Here is a 20,276-nt window from a genome sequence, read left to right on the forward strand (position 1 = left end):
AACCTACCGAATTATACTATTTACCGGGTTTGTAATAACATTAGTAACAGGACGGGTGCCACATGTGGAGCAGGATCAGCCGTCACCCTTTCGGAGAACCTGAGATCACCCCTACTTCTTGGTGAGGTTCGTTTTGCTTAAGTCTTTAATTGTCTATGTTGTGTCTTGTGTACTATTATTTGTCTGTTTGTCTTTTTCTTTATTAGCCATGGCGTTGTCAGTTGATTTTCGATCTATGAGTTGACTGTCCCTCTTGTATCTTTCGCCCCTCTTTCGTAAAACAGTACCATATATAATAATGCTCCCATCGGAGGTCTGTACTATGAAGGAAAAAGAAGAAGCAACTAATTAAGTGTATCCTTTGTTGCATATACGCTTGACCTAGACCCTTGTTGTTAGGTGCTATCTTCGAGTTCCGCGTTCCTGTATATATTTTTTTCTTATTATATCCATGTGATCGGTGTTCGTGTTATCTTTGAAGATTTGTTGGTGTAAAAACATACCTGAAGTCTAACACAGCAATATTTTTCTTATCATTTAAATCAAAGTTTAGAGGCCAAAAAACTAATACACCACTCAATCGCATCCTATAAACTGTTATGGAAATCAAAAAATAAATGTTATACTACATCATTGAGACATCAACCAGACAGTACATTAACAAAAAAAACATGTCTTCTATCATCTATATGTTATCCGAAAACTTACAATTTAAAAAAATAATTAACTGCTCGTAAATGGAGTTATTCGGTTAACTTTAACATTCCTATAAGTTGCAGAATTATGTAGAATTTGTTTTTGTATGTGAACTTTATTTTGAAGTAACATGAGACGGCTTAAATGTCCTTATTATTTTCTTCAGTTTTATGCATTTATGAAATGTCCTTATTCTAGTCCCTCTTTGAAGTCTATATCAAACGAGAAGAAGTCTGCACTTTGCTCCCAAACGAATTTCGAACGAACTTTTAACTTCAATCGGTCGAGTAAGCGTTTTGACTTTTCATTTGTCATAGGCTATTTCCAGCATTTGGTGAGTCAGCTGGCTTTAAAAAAAATTTCAGTAGGAGACAAACAGTAAAAAACTGAAGATGTGTTTAAAAATCATGTTCTTACAATGAAAAACAATCTAATTTTCTCAGGGCTAGGTTTTCAATAAAATGAAAACTGTGAAGAAAAGCTTCGACGCTTTATGCACAACGAACTCGGAATAGAATTTCATGTAGAACTTGGAAATGTCCATAGATTTGGCAAGCCAGGACTTAATGGCGCAAAGCCTATTGTGGCAAGGTTTTTATACAGAAAAGAACTAGAAGCGGTGCTTAGAAATACAAACAAATTAAAAGGAAAGAGCTTTGGAGTTAATGAACAATTCCCGGAAGAGATTGAAACTCGGCGGAAAAAATTGTACCCGGTTCTTAAAAAAGCTAGACACGAAGGGAAACAAGTTAAATTGGTCCCAGACAAACTATTTATTAATGGAAAACAATATCAAAGTACAGACGAAGAGCAGAATATAGCATCTGAATACAGAGAGACCCTCTTGAAAAACAATCAAAAGCAAAGTGGTACAAGTCCTCCAGTACCGCCTAGACCGTTTAAACGAACACGTACACAATCTTCCGATACAAACTATGAAGAAAACGAATATGTGTAGGACAACGCCGCTACAAGAGTTAAGGTTACTTCTGAACTTTCGAACTATGAACCTGGGGGGCTAAAATTGTCTTGTGTTAATGTGTGTGGCTTAAAATCTAAACTGATTATTCCCGAATTCATTGAAACTATTCAAAAATACGATATTTTGGTATGTATTGAATCAAAAATTGATGAATTTGATATGCTATCTTTGCCCGATGGGTATCTTTCATTTTCAAAATGTAGAAAAAATTTCAAGAAAAAATCTGGGGGCATCTCGGTCATTTACAGTAAATCAATAGAAAGAAATATCAAATTCATCAAAACCGACTGTGAATTTGTTCAATGGATGCAACTAAAAAATATTTCAAACGAATCAAACATGTCTATCGGATGTGTTTATATACCACCAGAAAATAGCAAATATGCATCAAAAGAGGCTTTTGAGGAAATAGAAAGGGAGATGGTAACACTTAGGGATGATGAACAGTTGTGTTCATTGATTGGTGACTTTAATGCCAGAACTGGAACCCTTTTGGACTTTGTCATTCCAGATGAAAATTTGGTAGAGGTTTTAGACGAAAATTTAAATGATGAAATAACCGATTTTTTATATGATTACCAAAATTTAATTTCATTAAAGATTCCACTAAAAAGATGTTCAGAAGATAAAATGCGTCCAAACACTCAGGGTTTTAAACTAGTAGAGTTTTGTAAGAGAAATAATTTGTATATTACAGGGGGTAGGACAGGTTCGGATAAGGGTATAGGTAAGGCTACTACGAAAGACAACAGTTTAATTGACTATTTTATTGTCTCGTCAAATCTTTTTAAATATATTGACGAGTATTAGATTATTCCTTTTGATGCATTATTCTCAGATGTTCATAAGCGCATTCATGTCAAACTCAAAACAGAGGTCACTACTATAGAAAAAGAAAAAAGTTCACATGAAAGGAAGACAATAAAATGGATTGAAAAGGATAAACACAAGTTCATCGAAAATATAAGAAAGAACGAGGAAAAAGTTCTTGATTTGTGTAATGAAATAGAATCCTCAAAAAAAGATAATCATGATATAAACAGAGTTATAACTAGTTTAACAAATTTTTACTCGCAGGCAGCTAAGGATTCCTTTGGAACCTTTGCAAATAAAAATCCGATTAAAAAAAAATCATGGGGCCAAAAATAGGAATAAACCATGGTTTAATAAATCATGTAAGCTGAAAAGAAAACAATTTCACTCGGCTAAATATAAATATAATAAACAGAAAAGTATAAATAATAAGAAATCACTGAAAAGAGCAAGTAAGGAATACAAAAAAGAAATAAACAAATGTTTTCAAAACTATCAGTTGAAGACAGAAAAAGAGCTTCGTAATATATCAACAAATAACCCGAAAGAATTTTGGAAAGTTTTAAATAGATTCTCTCCGAAACAAAAAAAGGAAAGTCCAATTTCACTAGAAGTAATGTATGCACATTTTAAGAAGCTTAACGAAAGTGTGGCAAATGAGGAGGAAGAGTTTCAATTACCTAACCTAGAGTTAAATGAGTTCGACGAAATTTTAAATGGGCCTATTACCGAGGAAGAAATTATCAAAGTCATTAAAAAATTAAAAAATAACAAAGCCGCTGGATATGATGGAATAAGAAACGAGTTTATTAAAAATTCCATGTCTGTATGTTTACCTCTTTATGTAAAATTGTTTAATTTTGTATTCGACACAGGGATTATACCCGAAATCTGGTCAATGGGAATAATTAATTCCATTTATAAGAATAAGGGAGCTCTTAACGATCCAGACTCGTATCGAGGTATTACACTGGTATCATGTTTAGGTAAAGTATTTACAGCTATACTAAATAACAGACTAGACAAGTTTGCCCAAGAAGTAGAATTACTCTCAAAATGCCAAGCGGGATTTAGGAAAGGGTACTCTACACTTGATAATATATTTAGTTTATACTGTTTGATTCAACTTTATTTTACTCTCTGGGAAACGTTTATTCTGTACATTTGTAGATTTCAAGAAAGCCTTTGATACTGTATGGAGGGTAGGACTGTGGCAAAAGCTTATTTCTAGTAACATAACCGGAAAAATATTTAAGTCTATTTATAACCTCTATTCTAATGTCAAATCATGTGTAAGACATAACTCGAGTTGTTCAAATTTCTTTCCGTGCGAAGTTGGAGTTAGGCAAAGGTGAAAACTTATCACCCTTTCTTTTTTCTCTTTTCCTTAATGATCTTGAAAGCTATTTTATTCAGCATGATATAACAGGTTTAGAAAAGGTAAATGAATACTGTCTAAATGAACTAGGCATTTATATTCGAATTTTCTTGTTATTATATGCTGATGATACAATATTATTGGCAGAATCAGCTAACGATTTACAAATAATGTTAAACAAGTTTGATGAATACTGTACTGACTGGAAACTAAATGTAAACATTGATAAGACAAAAGTAATGGTGTTTGAGAAGGCGAAGCGTAAAAGAAATATGAGATTCATGCTAAGGGGCGAGGAGTTACAGCTCATCGACAGTTATAATTACCTGGGATTTTTAATAAGATACAATTGTAATTTTAATTTATCAAAGAAAAAACTTGTTGAACAATCACAAAAAGCACTGTATGCATTATACTATAAGTTAAGAAATGTAAACATCCCTTCAGATCTGCAGTTTCGACTATTTGATTGTATGGTCGCTCCAATTTTGCTTTATGGGTCGGAAATCTGGGGTCATGAAAATGTTGACATGATTGAAAAGGTGCACTTGAGTTTCCTAAAAAGAGTCCTGAATGTTAGATCAACAACACCAAACTATATGGTCTATGGGGAAACTGGCAGATTTCCATTAAAAATTAATATCAAAACTAAATTACTATGCTTTTGGTCAAGGCTAGTGCAAAGCAATAATAACAAATTATCTGGGATCTTGTATCAGTTAATGTATAACTTACATAACTCAGGCCAATACTCATTTAAATGGTTATCTTCCTTGAAACAAATTTTAGATGATACAGGATTTTCTTTTGTCTGGAATGCACAGGGTGATATCAAAAGTTCGGATATTAAAAAAGAAATAAAACAGAGATTGGTTGACCAATTCGGACAGAGCCTATCTGCTGATATGACAAACTCATCTAGAGGTGTGTTTTATGCTTCATACAAAACAATGTTTTGTTTAGAGCCATATTTACTTAATCTTAAAGTGGCAGATCGATACATCTACAGTAAATTTAGATGTTCAAACATCAAAATCCCTATAGAAGTTGGTCGGTGGAAAAATACACCAAGAGAAAATCGTATATGCTGTCACTGCGATTCAAATACCATTGGTGACGAATATCATTATTTTTTTGTATGTTCCAATAAACAAATTATGTCTTTAAGAGAAAGGTATATACCTACATATTACATAAAAAATCCTTCCCAATTGAAATTTATTGGTCTTTTATCACACTGTAACGTGCCAGTGCTAACAAAAGTGTGCATGTTTCTGAGACATATTGAAAAAATATTTTCATAATTCATAGCATGTTACAATAATTTCTAACCACGTTGCAATTAAGAATTTTGCAAACAAATCAACCAAATATATTTCAGTTTTATTGTATGATATCAATTATTAATCTATTGTGTGACTTTCTTGTAAATGTATAAGTATGTATGTAATTTTTAATGTATAATTGTTATCCTCTTGTAGCACCATACGTGTGCCTAAGTTGTAATAAATTGTCTTGTCTTGTCTTGTCTACAAAGGATGGTAAAACTATTGCAATGGTAATCATTTAACCTCATTTGGAAATGAATTGTTTAATAGTCTGTCTAGGAAATATAAAATCAACATTTATTGTTTATAAAGTGCGTACATGAATGCTGTATTTGGTTTTCAGTTTATTATCACACCAAACTTGGATAAACCTCTTTTGCCTAAGTATTCTTTCTCTGAAATGAACAAAAAACACTTGAAATTATATGTACATTGTATAATCCGCTTAGTCACATGTTACATAGGTTACCATAATGGCGACTTACATGTATGTTATAGCATTCGTTGATATCATAAGACAGGGTGAGTATACATTTATATTAATTAATTATATTCTGCATAACATCTTACATTTGCACCGAAGACTTGCAATAAGACAAATTTATTTTAATAAGTTGTATTTTGTTTTGTTACTGTGTCAGTTATGAGTCCGAGACTTTAATTAAGTATTATTGATAAAAGATGTTGTAAATTTTTCAAGACCATTCTTTACATCTCATCAGAGTAAGGATAACAGTAAAGTATTCCCAACAAACATAGAATACTCGAGATAGTATAGGTTAAAAAAAAACTATTTGTTTCGCATTGTTAACGTTTCGAATAGAAATTGTATTTCCAAAAATAATCAGATCATTAAGGAATATGATGATATATGAGTAAAACATGCATTACATTATTCATTATTTTTTTTATAATTGTCAACCGCCATCAAAATATGATAAGATGAAATATTAATTAAACCGTGAACATATGTTTTGTCAAAGTAGCTTGCTTTACGAAATGCTTTTTTTTCCAATTTGATTATTTATTTGAATTCATTTATCTAATTATCTAAATGTATGTATCTCTCTTTTTTAAATTCGTCGAATACTATAAAAATTCCAAAGCTGCATAAAAGAAAAGTAGACAAAAGTAGGTTTATATTATTAAGGGAAGAAACAGTCACTTTAAAATACAAACAGGATATAAAACATGTATCTACCATCGACACGCGACATAAGTATCTTAGCTAATAGCTTCCGTTTTAATTTGTTTAATCATGTATAGTATGTGCACACTATAATTTTATGGAATTTTATATTTTTGATTAGTATCTAGTGTAAAAATATTTGAATCAGCTCTCATCGCGATATAGTCCTGTTGCGCTGATGCGGCGTAAAAAAAAACCCACTCAATCAATCTATAGAATTTAAGCATTGTGTTACTACATAATTGATACAGATAAATCTTCCTCACTTGATACCATGTTGAGTAAGGTACGACCAAAGTATTATTATGTTATAGCATTTTCCACACAACATAAGTGACTGGGGAATAGAAAAAAATATAACTTTTTGTCTGCTTTTAACCGACAGCAAAACCATTGACAAAGGGGAGCGTCCGTTTGGGTACGGGATGTACAAGTACGCAGCCACGCGACATTAAATCCGATGCCTCATATAGAGACAGTATCAACATTTCTGCACGTTAAGAACCGTTGCAACACAGAATTTTTTGAAGAGTCGAAGTAATTGGCTTGTTGTAAGGTGAAATTTTGCATCTTCATTTGCCGGTGGTATTCATTTTCCCCTCCCGTTATTCCAGTCGACGCGGCCCCTATGGCATAATCTACCGATTGTATGTTTTGTTATATTGTTTTTATCCTGAACATGCATGCAATGTTTAACAGTGGATGTTTAGAAATCAACAGTTATAATCATTAATTTATACTTATTCAACTTTTCAAAATATTGTTAGTTTTAGCAGACACAACACAGAATAGTAGATCGACACCTGTGGAGATGACATCAAATAATTTGGTGGAGATAGATAGTAATGAACCAAATTCTAAAGGACTTGGAACAAAAGGTATTGTTATACGAATAAAATATACAGTTTTTTGGTTTGTACGCTATAAATACAAAATACAGTTTGAACGTTACATAAACGAAATACATTTTGGTTTGTACGCTATAAATACAAAATACATTTTGTACACTACGTAAACGAAATACATTTTGGTTTGTAGAAAATCTATGTTATATATAAAACACAGTTTTATTTGTATGTTATATGAACAGAATGCAGTTAAGTTTATACACCATAAAACAATTATGTATATGGTCATATCGTGCACAATTATTTTTCACAAGTATTTTTCTTCTAAATGTTTTTTTTTACTGATCTTGAAATTGAATCCGTAAAAAGACATGCTCAGTTTATTTCAATGGGACAGCAAACCATTTAACAACGTTACATTGCTGACTCATTTGCATGGTCTACAAAGGAGTTGTCCATACATTTGATTGAAGAAAAAAAATTATCCACAGTGAAATAACTTATGTTTTTAGAAACACTGTGAAACTGTTTTGCGTAGTAGTATCAACCAGTTGTAGATTCTTAAAACCCCTAAAGAACTTCTGGATACTTTTAAATCTCGATCTTTCTTCGAAATGAAATCTATCAAAACCTTTGATTTTTCAACCCTTTATACCACTGTTTCCCATGTGAATATTGAAAAATCGACTGAAAGAAATAATCCACAATGTTATTTAATATAAAAATGGTAACACAAGCTATAAATGTATTGCATTTGCTAATAACGAACAAACAGGTAAAACAAGCTACATCGAGGAACAATTGGTCATTATGCTTGAGTGTCTTATCAAACAACATATGAATTTGGAGGTATAATTTTTCAACAAACTGTCGGCATTCCTATGGGAACGAGCTGTACAACTCTCCTTGTCGACCTCTTCTTATTTTCAGCTGAGTCGGAGTTCCTTCAAAACAAGAAAATCAAAGAAGCCATATCATTAATTTCACATTCAGATACTTTAGTATATTGATGTTTTTTCTTTAACAATACCAACTTTTCTGATGGGGTTTCATGAATGAATCCTCCAGAACTTCAAATTGAAGAAACAAAACATACGGTTTTCTTCGCCTTAATTTTAAACTAATACTTCGAATTTGACATGAGCGGTCATCTCAGTTCTAGATTGTATGACAAACGACACTATTTTAATTTTAAAATTCCCCCACCTGAGCAATAATATACCTACTTCCCCTGCATATGGGACATACATTTAACCTCACATTCGGTATATCAGTTTCCTTACTCAGGCTTTAGAAAACGTTAAAAGTATCTCAGCAGAAAGTTGTTGAACAAGGGTTGTGTCAAAGACCGGCTCGTCTTTTTTTCTACGAAAACATTGTTGATAAGATATTGACGTTGGTTAGCATCTTAATTACAGATTATAAATGTTTTTTATTTGTCTTTGCATATTTTTAACCTGTAATTTTTTTGTTAAATTTTGGTAATATCCTTTTGGTGTGGTTGTGTATTCACTGGGGTAAAGCTGATGACCGTAACTGCATTCACGGTCATCCCAAGATGTCGGATGAAAAATTAGGTCAGTTTCTGTATTGTCTGTTTAAGTGTTTCTATATCATTTTCTTTACAAATCATACATTGAAACGATGTAAATTTATAAAAGAATCACTCGAAAATCACTAATTACTTCCGAGAAATGTGCATGAAACGGGAAATTCGATTTGAAAAAATCGTTAAGATGACCGTAAATCATAATCAAAATATTTTCAAGATGACCGTAACATAAAACAAGGATGACCGTGATTGGTAAAAAGATGACCGTAACTTGTAAAGGATGACCGTAATTTGTAAAGACTGACTGTAATTTATATACCTAGACGACCGTAACTTTTATAGGATGACCATCAATTCTAAGAAATATCCGTATTGTATTCAAAGCTTTTTTGTTGAGTTTGTCGATCTCAATAGGGGCACGGTTAGCGGATATAAATATGTTTCATAAATTTCTTTTTTTAAACTATAATATAATTGGCCATATTTAGGATTTATAACAATGATAGTAAATTGCATGTTTCTCGTAAACAATGAAATATTTATTGATATCGACGTTAAAATTTTAACACAAATTGACAGCGATACGACGAAAATTTGAAGAAACATGAATGTGTCCCTAGTACACGGATGCCTCATCTACACTATCATTTTCTATGTTTAGTGGACTATGAAAATGGGATAAAACTGTAATTTGGCATTAGAATTAAAAAGATCATACTATAGGGAAAATGTGTACTAAGTTTCAATTTTATTTAACTTGAAGCTGGACAAACAAACAGACGAACGGACGAACGTACGCACAGACCAGAAAAACATAATGCCAATAAATGGAGCATTAAAAACATTAATAATACATACGAATATTTGGTAATCGAGCCCATGTGTATGGTTCCAGAGGAAGCAGATTAAAATCTTAATTTGTCTTGGTATATGCAGGCGGAAACACTTTTGAAATAGAACAAAAGAATCGAAGCTCTGTGTGTATCGAGAAAGCGATAAATGTTAACTGCAATGTTTGATATAGTAACAAAATTCTAAAAAGTTAATAGAAACAAATAAAACGACAATTTTCTTATTTTAAAAACACCATTTGCATAAGTTTTCAATGTATCTATTACATAGTAATGCAAAACAATAAGATATCAAGTCGACGACATGGTTCTTATCGGGGCCTTTTATAGCTGACTATACGGTATGGGCTTTGCTCATTGTTGAAGGCCTTACGGTTACCTATAATTGTTAATGTTTGTGTCATTTTGGTCTTTTCTGGATAGTTTTCTCATTGGCAATAATACCACATCTTCTTTTTTATATATAGTATCTATAAGTTGGATGTAGAAAATGCATAACCTCCGATTTTTTTTTATCACGGACGGAGAACATATCAATATTATAGTTCAGGAATTTTCGTGTCTGCCCTTCCATTATGTGAATCAAGAAAAAATTCCCCAAAACAGGTAACGATTGTATCGAAAAGAGAAAAATCGAGTGCACCTTTTTATGTTAGGGCATGTTTGGGTGTATATTTTGTCTTTAAAACGCACAAAGCAAGAGTATTTTATATAGCATCTCGCTTCAGATTCTATCATTATTATATATCAAAGCTACAGGTTGACTTTATAACGTAAAAAAATGACAGTACGACAAGATGAAATATATGGGTCAAGTGAGATACTTATCTAATGAATCACAAAAACAGAGTAGGTGTGTTCGAATAGCTATTTTTTTCTAAAAGTACTTGACGACAGTCTTTTAATTTGGATGATGAAAATGGATATCTTCGAAAAAATATGATTTTCTTGTTTGTGATAAGGCAGCAACCATTTGATTTTCTGGGGGGGCTATGGTTTTTTTTTTTGGACAAACTTTTTTTTTCGCCTGCGGCGAAAAACAATTAATTTTTTTTGCGACAAGTCGAAAACAATTTTTTTCTTTCAATTTTAGCATTACATATAGTGGCAGCTGAGGGTGAAACAAACAATTTTTTTTTTTCTCAGAATCAAAAACAAATTATTTTTTTCTCCAAAAACTGGAAACAAACTTTTTTTTCTAAAAAAAACCATAGCCCCCCCCCCCCCCCCCCAGAAAATCAAATGGTTGCTGCCTAACTAGGGTTTATAATCTTCAACCACTAAAATTGTTTAGTCTGCCCTTCCACGAAATATTTAATTAGAATTTTTTTAAATGCCTAAGAATTTTCAAAAATTCCATCTGACATCCGAACAGACAATATTTTTAAGTTGAATCAATGCAGACAAGATCATTAACTAATGCTCATTAGCTAGTAGATACATTTGTCTTTTAAAATATAACTGACATATAACGATCGATCGTAATGGTGCTATGTGGATAAATTTATCAGTTTTCAAGAGCAAAATTGGCAGAGCGTCATTCCTACAATGGCTTCCATTTCTACGATTGTGATCATGAACTGGCGTAATGGGGAGATAATTTTGAAGAAGTAGAATCCTGACTGTATGAATAACATTTCTGTATACATTGTATATACAAATTGACAACGTTCCGCCTTGTGATACGCTTTTCGTACAATACTATTATAAGGATCTACTTTGCTGGAGCTCACCTTCACTAGTTTATTCGAATGATATTTTCAAAATATTTCTGTTATTTTATTTGCACGACAAAATGAAAGACGATATAATATCAATGGGTGTACATGCATTTTTTTTTTTTGGCATTTTTAAAAATGTGTATTTATTATATGTCATTAAAAGGAATCCCAGAAACAAAAAAAAATCTTATGTCGAGCAGTTGAACTGTGCACCGCATTTTTTTCATTATGCTTGTAAGGTGTCATTTTATCGCGCTTTTGTAGCATGTTTTCCCTTCCTGTTCATTTGCATGTCTTTTGGCAAATTCATTTTAAAAATTAAACACTCTACCGTAAAAAAAAGATACATATGGTAATCTTTGCATTTGAAGCACGTCTTATTTTCTTCTACCTATAGGATAAAACTCTCATATTAATATGTGTATACCAACACGATTAATCATTTGATACAAAGAGATAGTTATATAAATACGGATATTTCTTAGAATTGAGGGTCATCCTTTAAAAGTTACGGTCATCATTTACAAATTACGGTCATCTTAAAAGCAGTTACGGTCAGCCTTGTTATGAATCGCTGATTCTGTTACGGTCATCTCGGTTGTGATTTACGGTCATCTTGGCGATTTTTTCAAATCGAATTTCCAGTTTCATGCACATTTCTCAGAAGTAATTAGTGATTTCCGAGTGATTCTTTTATAAATTTACATCGTTTCACTGTATGATTTGTAAAGAAAATGATATAGAAACACTTGAACAGACAATACAGAAACTGACCTAATTTTCATCCGACATCTTGGGATGACTGTGAATGCAGTTACGGTCATCAGCTTTACCCCAGTGGTATTAATACATCCCGCTATTGAATTATTGTGCTTTGGTCATTTTGATCATGGGCTTTATCTGTAGAGTGTCTATATGCCTTTTTTTTTTTTCTTTTTTTTTTTTGTACATATAGCTGCTTGTTCTTGTCGTGATTAAGATTATAACACAATGTTGACTGCTCTACATCCATTTTGATATATTTGACAATTATATCTTGTTTCTTTTGCTCAATATAATGGAATTTTATTCTGACTGTCATACAAGTGAGAGATTAGGCCAGCCATAAAACCGGCTTTAATCTTCATTTCCTACGTTATACGGAAATACCTAACAAAGTCAGTAATATGACCGTTGTTTTCCATTCGTTTTAGGTGTTTTAGTTTTTATTTTTGCCACTTGGTTAGTGACTTTCCGTTTTGAATTTTCCTTGGAGTTTGGTATTTTTGTTTTTTACTTTTAGATACATATAATCTCTTCGTCCTGAACATGCATGAAATATTTGCCGCTGGACGTTAAGCAACAAAAAATCAAGCATATAATCTCTAGTTTGACTTTATTTATGTCTTTTCAGGATTAATCATTTTGTTGGCCGCTGTAGGAATGATCTTCATTGTTACCATAGTAGTAGCACTGCTTGTGATACGCAGGTAAAGTTTAGAATATGATTTCTACCATAATTAGTTGTTTTAAGAGAAGAAACACACAGGAAAATGAGTATCGGTACTTGAACTCTGATCTCATTTGAAGATATTGTCCATTTAAAAGTTCAAATACACTAACAATTGCAACTAATCACTAATAACTAGTTTGTGGCGATGCTTCTGTGTCAACTCCTAATTTTGTAAAAGTTACAAATCTATATTGGTGAAGAATTAGGAACTGACAATTTACATCATGATTAAAGATTATAAGACATTCCACTAGTGAAAAGACTTGTATTAAAACATTCAAATTTCTTACATTTAGCGTAACAAAAAAAAAAAAAAAAAGAGAAAAAGGGGGTTCATAATTAATATCGACTGTTTTTACTTTATACATACTAGTATCCATATGATAATCTGTTCAGAAGAACCAGAACGGATAACACAACCAATTATATGCACATCTCTTTTGTAACACCGGGCATTTGCTTTCTTTTATTTATTGAATGTATCAAGTTTGATAAAAAAAAAAATAATAAGATGATATAATCAAATACAATAAAACGAAGTCTTAAAAAGTCTAATTGTCGTTGAATAAACGTCAAGAAAAGAACACAGTTAAATCTTAAACTGACAGATAAATTAGCGAATCTGCAATTAATTCCACATTCATGCCTAATTTATCATGTACTCTGTTACAACTCTAGATTCTACTGACGAGGAAAGGCTAACACTCGATCACCGAAAGCTGAGCTTTTATTTTAGTTTGGTCTAGGTGGCCGCGTGATCTAGAGCGCTGGACACAGTGCTGGCGGGGGTGACTTGATATCAGAATAGCATGAGTTCGAATCCCGGCGAGGGAGGAACACAGTTTAGCTTCTGCAAATTTGTAGATTTAACATTGTTGTTCAATTATGAATATAATATGTGTTCAGCAGTGTAATGGATGGATCTGTTGTAGAATTGTCACTTGATTATTAGACGTGCTTATTATGTATGACTTCCCTAAGAAAGATCTTTGCATCCTTGTTATCTCGTTATGTATCGCTGAATTTATGCAACAGAGTGCTTTGTAAGAAACACTTTGTATTTGCTCAGATTACATTTTAATCTATGTGGTTATTTTCAGGTTCAAGAAAAAGAAAATTGAAATTCGTGCAAATCGCGCTAGTTACGTAAACCATGGCTATGAACAAACGGAATCAGAAGCTTTTACAAATAAACCAGAACGTGACGGATCACAAAATTCTCGAACAGTTCCTCCGGTGAAACCTACCAGAAGATCCAGTTCCAAGAAGAGTCAGAACACATGCTATGTAAACATAGAGATTGGGGCCTTTAATAAACCAGGCGATAAACCATTTCCAACTACATCCCTCCCGAGAAACATTGATCAAAATGTAGAACTGGTTGTTCCCAATTTAACCTCAAAAACATCTAGTATGGGTTCTAGTATTCCATATATCGATGCATCTAAAGAAAATTTAGACATTATCAGTGAAAAGGGGAAGACGTCCATGGATAATTTAAAAACAAATGTCTCTCAAAGTGCCCAGGAAATTCGAACGTAGCTGATTGCTTAAGTTTGTGTTTCATTGATTTTGTGTTTTAAATAAAAATATCTTTGTTTAATAATTTAAACACTGTATTTAATCATGATTCAGTATTAACGAGATTGATACAAACGGCCAGTGTGAAGTATTCTCGTCACATTACATCTTTTTTCCGCTATCTACAATAAACTTGGGGGAAAATGTCTTGCAATGGACAAACTATTCTATATTCGTAATTGAAACGTTTCTCGCATTCTCACACGAATTTTTTTGGCATGAATTTTTACCACCGTTGTTGGAGAAATGGTTTGAAGGGCTATTGTATAATTCAGAAATAATTCATTAAAGCCATAGATTTGTTGTAAATTCACACATGGCTAGGGCAGTAATACCAGTGAGTAATACTAGCATTCGCATTGTATCCTGAACGTTAAAAATTTTTTTATACACACGGCAAGGATTTGCGATTGCCAGTTTTCCCAGCGGAGAAAGTGTATGGCAGTTATGTAAAAGATTGTAAGTCATATGCTACAATGAATGAAAGCCGTAAACTATTTGCAAACTACTTGATTGGTTGAAAATGACGTTATCAGTGAGTCTATAATACCACCAAGACTGAACAACTGTTCCAAATGAATGCACAGAAGGTACCAACAATTTAATGGGCCTGACTATTATACTTGTAAGTTCCTTTCCAGGAAAGACAAACTGTATTTTATTAAAAACTTTGCTATTCTACTTTCATGTAGTGCTTTTAAATGTTTAAAATTTAAACTTTAAATAAACAAAGAAAGATTTATTCGATTGTATAACATATCTATGATTACAATTTATTTTCAAAAAACAAAAAAATCGAAAAATCATTATGTTCCTGTTGCTTAATTTTTAGTTTTCTATGTTGTGTTTTGTGGACTACTGTTTGTCGTTTTAATTTTTAACCATGGCGTTGACAGTTTATTTTCGATTCATAAGTTTTAATGTCCCCTCCAGCTGGTATCTTTTGCCCTTTTTTATACTCAGGATAATAACACTGATACACACAGGTAACTTCGTGCAAACATAAAACCTGTCGAAAGCCAAATTCGCACTAATGTAGGTCGCCCGATCAAACACGGACACATACATTGACAAAGAATAGAACCAGGAAGGCATACAAATCTGAGTATTTTATTTATCATTTCCCCATTCCGACCGGATATGTCGTCGTAATTTACATCATCACACACGTCCAATCGGAAGTCCCACTTAGACAAATGGTCTAATGCAGGTCAGAAGACTAAGATTACCATTTTATACACCTAGTCACCCTTGTGGTTTTTATATCATTGAAGAAACTAAGACAAATGGTTGTTTTGACAAAAGGTTGACAATAGAAAAGAAGTGGTAGATATATAGTTGACGATTAGCAGCAAATCATGATAAATATATTGACGACCAAACGATTTAACAGCTGCACTGTTGCACTCAAAAGGAGCGCAACTCTAAATCAAGTGCGGTCATTAGTACACGTGGCGTGCACTACAGAGTATAATCGCGTTTAATACAATAATGTCTAGTGTTGGTTAATAAACAAGACGTAAAAATGACACAATGACTTGTGTAATGAATTTGATATATTGTTTTATAATGTTGTCAGTTTCGTGAACACATTCCTCTATTCTGCATACTTTGTTCCGGTCTACGAAATTCTGCAGATTTTCTAAGAAATGATAACAGTCTTTAGAAAACTATCCTTATTGTTACAAAAAAAAATAGCAAGTGTAAAGTATATGACTACACGGTATTAATAAATGAGGCAGCAATAGAACAACCCAATGAAACAAAAAAGTAAAGGTTGTATGTGCCATTTTAAGTGTTTCTGTTGTACTATGACAACCCTGTTGTAATGTACATTCGTGTTAAAAGTGATCAATATACATTTATTTCCCGTTCCTGAGGGAGATATGAAGATTTGTTCACCCAAGAATATTCATATTTCACAAGGGTTTTGCCCGAGGGAAATGTGATTTTTCGAGGGTGAACAAATCTTCATATCTCTCGAATCTAAGGGAAATGCATGTTTTATTCCACTGCCTATGCTTCGTTTACTTACTGAATATACTATATTAATTTGTGTACGTTTGTTATATTATTTGCTTGTTTAAATAGCTAAACACGACATAAACAGTACGAATCAAAAGTAAATTAATAGTCTTTTTATTTAAACGCTTGTATAAATTCAAACACGGTAATACAATGACTTATCTAACGCCATTTTGATTAAACGACTTTCAAAACAGTATGCACATTAAGGTGGTACCTAACACTACAGGGAGATAACTCTGTAAAATCAGCTAAACGTTTTAATTACGTTGTGTTGTTAAGGGAAAATTAAGCTTCTCAATGATCAAAACAAGTGTTTGTCAAACTGCTATATAACCAGTGTAATTTTTCTGATAAAACGGTTGGTTCAAAATTTTTGAAATTTTTATATTTTTGAAAGAGGGTCAAAGTAAATACTTTGTCAAAATTTTAAGAAAATTAAACGAGCCAAATTAATTTTAGTTAAAGTGTTGGGTACCACCTTAACCGCACGTAGCGTCAGACTACAAGGTCCCGATCTACAGAGGGGAATATGATGTTCAGAGGGGAATATGATATACTCAGAGGGGAATATGAAGTTTTGTTCCACGTCTCGTGTGATAGTTTCAACCAATTAAACATCAAAATCAACATGCAGTGGAATAACATGATTTGTTGACGTGGCGGTGTATTAATACATCCCGCTTACTAAACATATTTTTTTTAAGAGGACGCTGAATCGGCAAAGCGCTCTATCTCAAGCGAATTAAAAAAAATAAAGGCAAACATCAATCATTTAGGACTTGTTTAATGTATTCAATCCTTTCGATCTGACACCAAATACGATGTCATTTAGTTCTAACTTACTATTCAAATGATATCTATAAGTCTAAATACACAACTTGAGTTGCACTAATTGCACCAAGAAAACTCAAAATAGCGGCCGCCACGACTACAGTAACAGTACTATCAACAAGATCAATTATGGAGCCTAGGAATGTAGAAAGGATAAACTGTGCCAGGAAAACCATACTACTGACGACAGCGACGTCTGTTCCAAGCCCTCTTACTTGAATGGTTGTCTGGCCTTCTTTATCTTTAACAGTTGATTCGTTAAACTGGAATGCAAGTTGTATGTACTATGTTAAAATCACACAAAGCTTTATATTCCCTATATCCTTACCACACAAGAAGAGAGGAAACTGCTTGGGGAACAACTGTTTAAATGTAAATTTTAGTTATTCAAGTATAAAAGTGTTATTTTCCTTTTTTTTTTTCTATATATCTGATTCAAGTAATAACAAAATAAAGACACTAATCTGGAATTTCACTTGTGTGTACGATCATTCTTTCTATCAGTTTAAAACAAAATGAATCCATGGTACTTTGGCAATGATGGGACACTTGGCATGTTCAACATCCATTTTGTAGCACCACTTGAAAATTGTCAAGAAAATTAAATTCCTTATACCAAATAACCCTGCTTTTCAAATATGATTATGTTATCTAATAATGCTTCTAGCAAGCATGAAAAATAACATTTTTTTAGTTATATGCAACAGTTTGGGGCATTTATTCTCGACAACAAAGCCCTTTCTCGTATAATTCAAAAAAAATAAATTGGGGTTTGAGATATCCAATAGATCAACCCACGTCAGCAAAATCGAAACTATAATAAAATTTGTGTGACTTTTTAGTTCACGCATTTTTTCTTTAAATGTTTGGTTAATAAAACATTTATTTACCGGTATACGAGCTAATGGGATCATACTGCCAAAGCATAGATGGCTTTATCCGTACTTGGCACAACTTTTTTGGGAGTTTTGGCTATGCTCGTCAACTTGTTGTTTGATTTTGGCCGAGCAACGCTAAAGAGCAGCATGTAGACAACAAAAGTATAAATAGTGTATCAAATTTTTAGCCAGGTATCTTTGATGATTTTTCACACAAAACAAGCAACTAAAAACAAACATAAAAGCTGTGGTTCAATTGTCAACCCAACATACCATCGGTTAGTTCAATTGACCGGATACTCTCAGAAGAGAGCTTAAGTTTACGTGGATGAATTGACGACTTACACAATTACGCTCAATTATTGTGGAAAAACTCACATTGCTTTCAGTCAACGTGTGCAAAATAAACTCACACACATTAAAGGATTAATACCCACAAAGTATTTTTTTCTTATTTAAGTTATTTCATTATGACTATTTATAAAATTATTTTATGAAAATACCTGTGTTTTTGTATGATAGTTTGCCAATATCAAGTACGGCATCGTAAAGAGTGTAGCATACATAATTCCAGCAGTTGGTGACAGGACGATAACAGCTATATGATGTCTTGCACATGCCATAAGTATCATTCCAAATGTATACACCAGTTGCCCCACAATGTACACTTTCTTTGCTTCTAAAATACAAATTGAAATTAAACATAAATATTCAAAAGTTTTCTATCAAACTATCAGAAACTCTCATTACTATCCTTTTTCCCATTATTTCTTATCCTTGCAGTAATAATCGTTCTCCATCAAGCATTGTTCTGTAAAGGTATTTTTGTTAAAATGTATTTGCTTTCCCAAAACTTTAATCTCGAGCTAACCTGATGAATGTTATTCAAGTTTCCCAATGGGAAACTCCGTAATAAAATTTACGACAAACGAGACGATATTCGTTGATTTTCCTTTTTTTTTTAGGAAGATTATGTTTAATACTTTGGCCATATTTTATTTAGTTCATTTATACCAACTCGTTCTATTTCCTCATGTCTGTAATGTAGTTGAAGATTTCAATGAACAAAATCTATGACTTTGTTTCAACGGTAGATTTACTTAAAAACTTTACAAATTTCTTTTATAGATACAAAGATTTGATTTGGAAGTTTGGCTGTGTCGGTAGAAAACTTATTACAAATTGAACATTACATCAAAATGTTTACGGTAATATAGTTTATTGAGCCCATCAATTTAGATACGATCCATGTAAACTAATTCAGCGGAAGAAGACTGTACAAGTTTGATTAAAATGTGTATCTTCCCTTTTGCATATTTAAGCATATAAAAAATGTTTATAAACTAAACTGATCAATCCTTTCAATACACGTATTCTAAAAGGTTACCAATCTTACATTGTTATACAATCTTTCTAAAATGTCTTTATCGGTACAAGCATTGATTTTGTTATCAATGAACATTAATGCAAAACTAAATACAATTCTACATCCTGTCAATACTTATAGTTTTACATTGTACGATGTCGTGTTTTCGTAGAATATTTATATCGTCTTTACACTAAATCCAGTGAATGTGTACTGATTGATATTTCGTCTTGGAAACATATTTTCTTCTTCTTTAGTTGTTACTGGATATGCTATAGATTTCATAAACTGCGAGTACTCTCAGATCGGTACTTTTTGTCTTTAGTGTTGTGTTAGTTATTTTTGTGCTTTGTATCGATATGATCTTAATAGTTTTTTTTTTTCTACTTTTATCAAACTAGGTTTTTGTCTTTTTTGTTTTGCATGTGACTCAGTCACCAGACTCAAGCTGGCAGCCACTTTTATCGGCCAATCAAGATAGCAGCAACTTTTTTCCAGCAGCCAATTTTGACGATATGTCTAAAACCAAAAAACTGCATGAGACTCAAATGTTTCAAAAATCGCTACATCTTAGATAAATATAACTTAACATCGGTATTCGACAACTTAGCGGCTTGTACTGATTTTAAAAGCATTTCATTACGTTTTAAATATGTATTTGAAGTAAGCTGCCGGTTTGTTATTCGATATTCGATATTCAATATCCAACCGGCTACTAGCATTCGGTTCAATATTAAAATTA

The 20,276-nt window shown here is 32.4% G+C and overlaps 2 protein-coding genes across 2 annotated transcripts in view; one reads left to right on the forward strand and one right to left on the reverse strand.

The window, feature by feature from the left end:
* Positions 1-5,418: 5,418 nt before the first annotated feature.
* LOC139512582 (uncharacterized) lies at positions 5,419-15,173 on the forward strand. Its single transcript, XM_071300303.1, has 4 exons — positions 5,419-5,719; positions 7,154-7,264; positions 12,752-12,827; positions 13,951-15,173. The coding sequence occupies exons 1-4, from the start codon at positions 5,671-5,673 to the stop codon at positions 14,390-14,392; spliced, it is 678 nt and encodes a 225-aa protein (XP_071156404.1). The 5' UTR covers positions 5,419-5,670; the 3' UTR covers positions 14,393-15,173.
* Positions 15,174-17,227: 2,054 nt separating this feature from the next.
* LOC139512580 (membrane-associated transporter protein-like) overlaps positions 17,228-20,276 on the reverse strand; it is a 37,812-nt gene continuing 34,763 nt past the window's right edge. Inside the window, exons 4-5 of the mRNA XM_071300302.1 lie at positions 18,672-18,847; positions 17,228-17,553 (exon numbers count right to left, since the gene is read on the reverse strand). Of these exons, the coding sequence (XP_071156403.1) occupies positions 17,317-17,553; positions 18,672-18,847 (413 nt within the window). The 3' untranslated portion in view covers positions 17,228-17,316. The remainder of the gene's footprint in view (positions 17,554-18,671; positions 18,848-20,276) is intronic.

The sequence above is a fragment of the Mytilus edulis genome, chromosome 2 (assembly GCF_963676685.1).
Source record: "Mytilus edulis chromosome 2, xbMytEdul2.2, whole genome shotgun sequence".
Taxonomy (NCBI): Eukaryota; Metazoa; Mollusca; class Bivalvia; order Mytilida; family Mytilidae; genus Mytilus; species Mytilus edulis.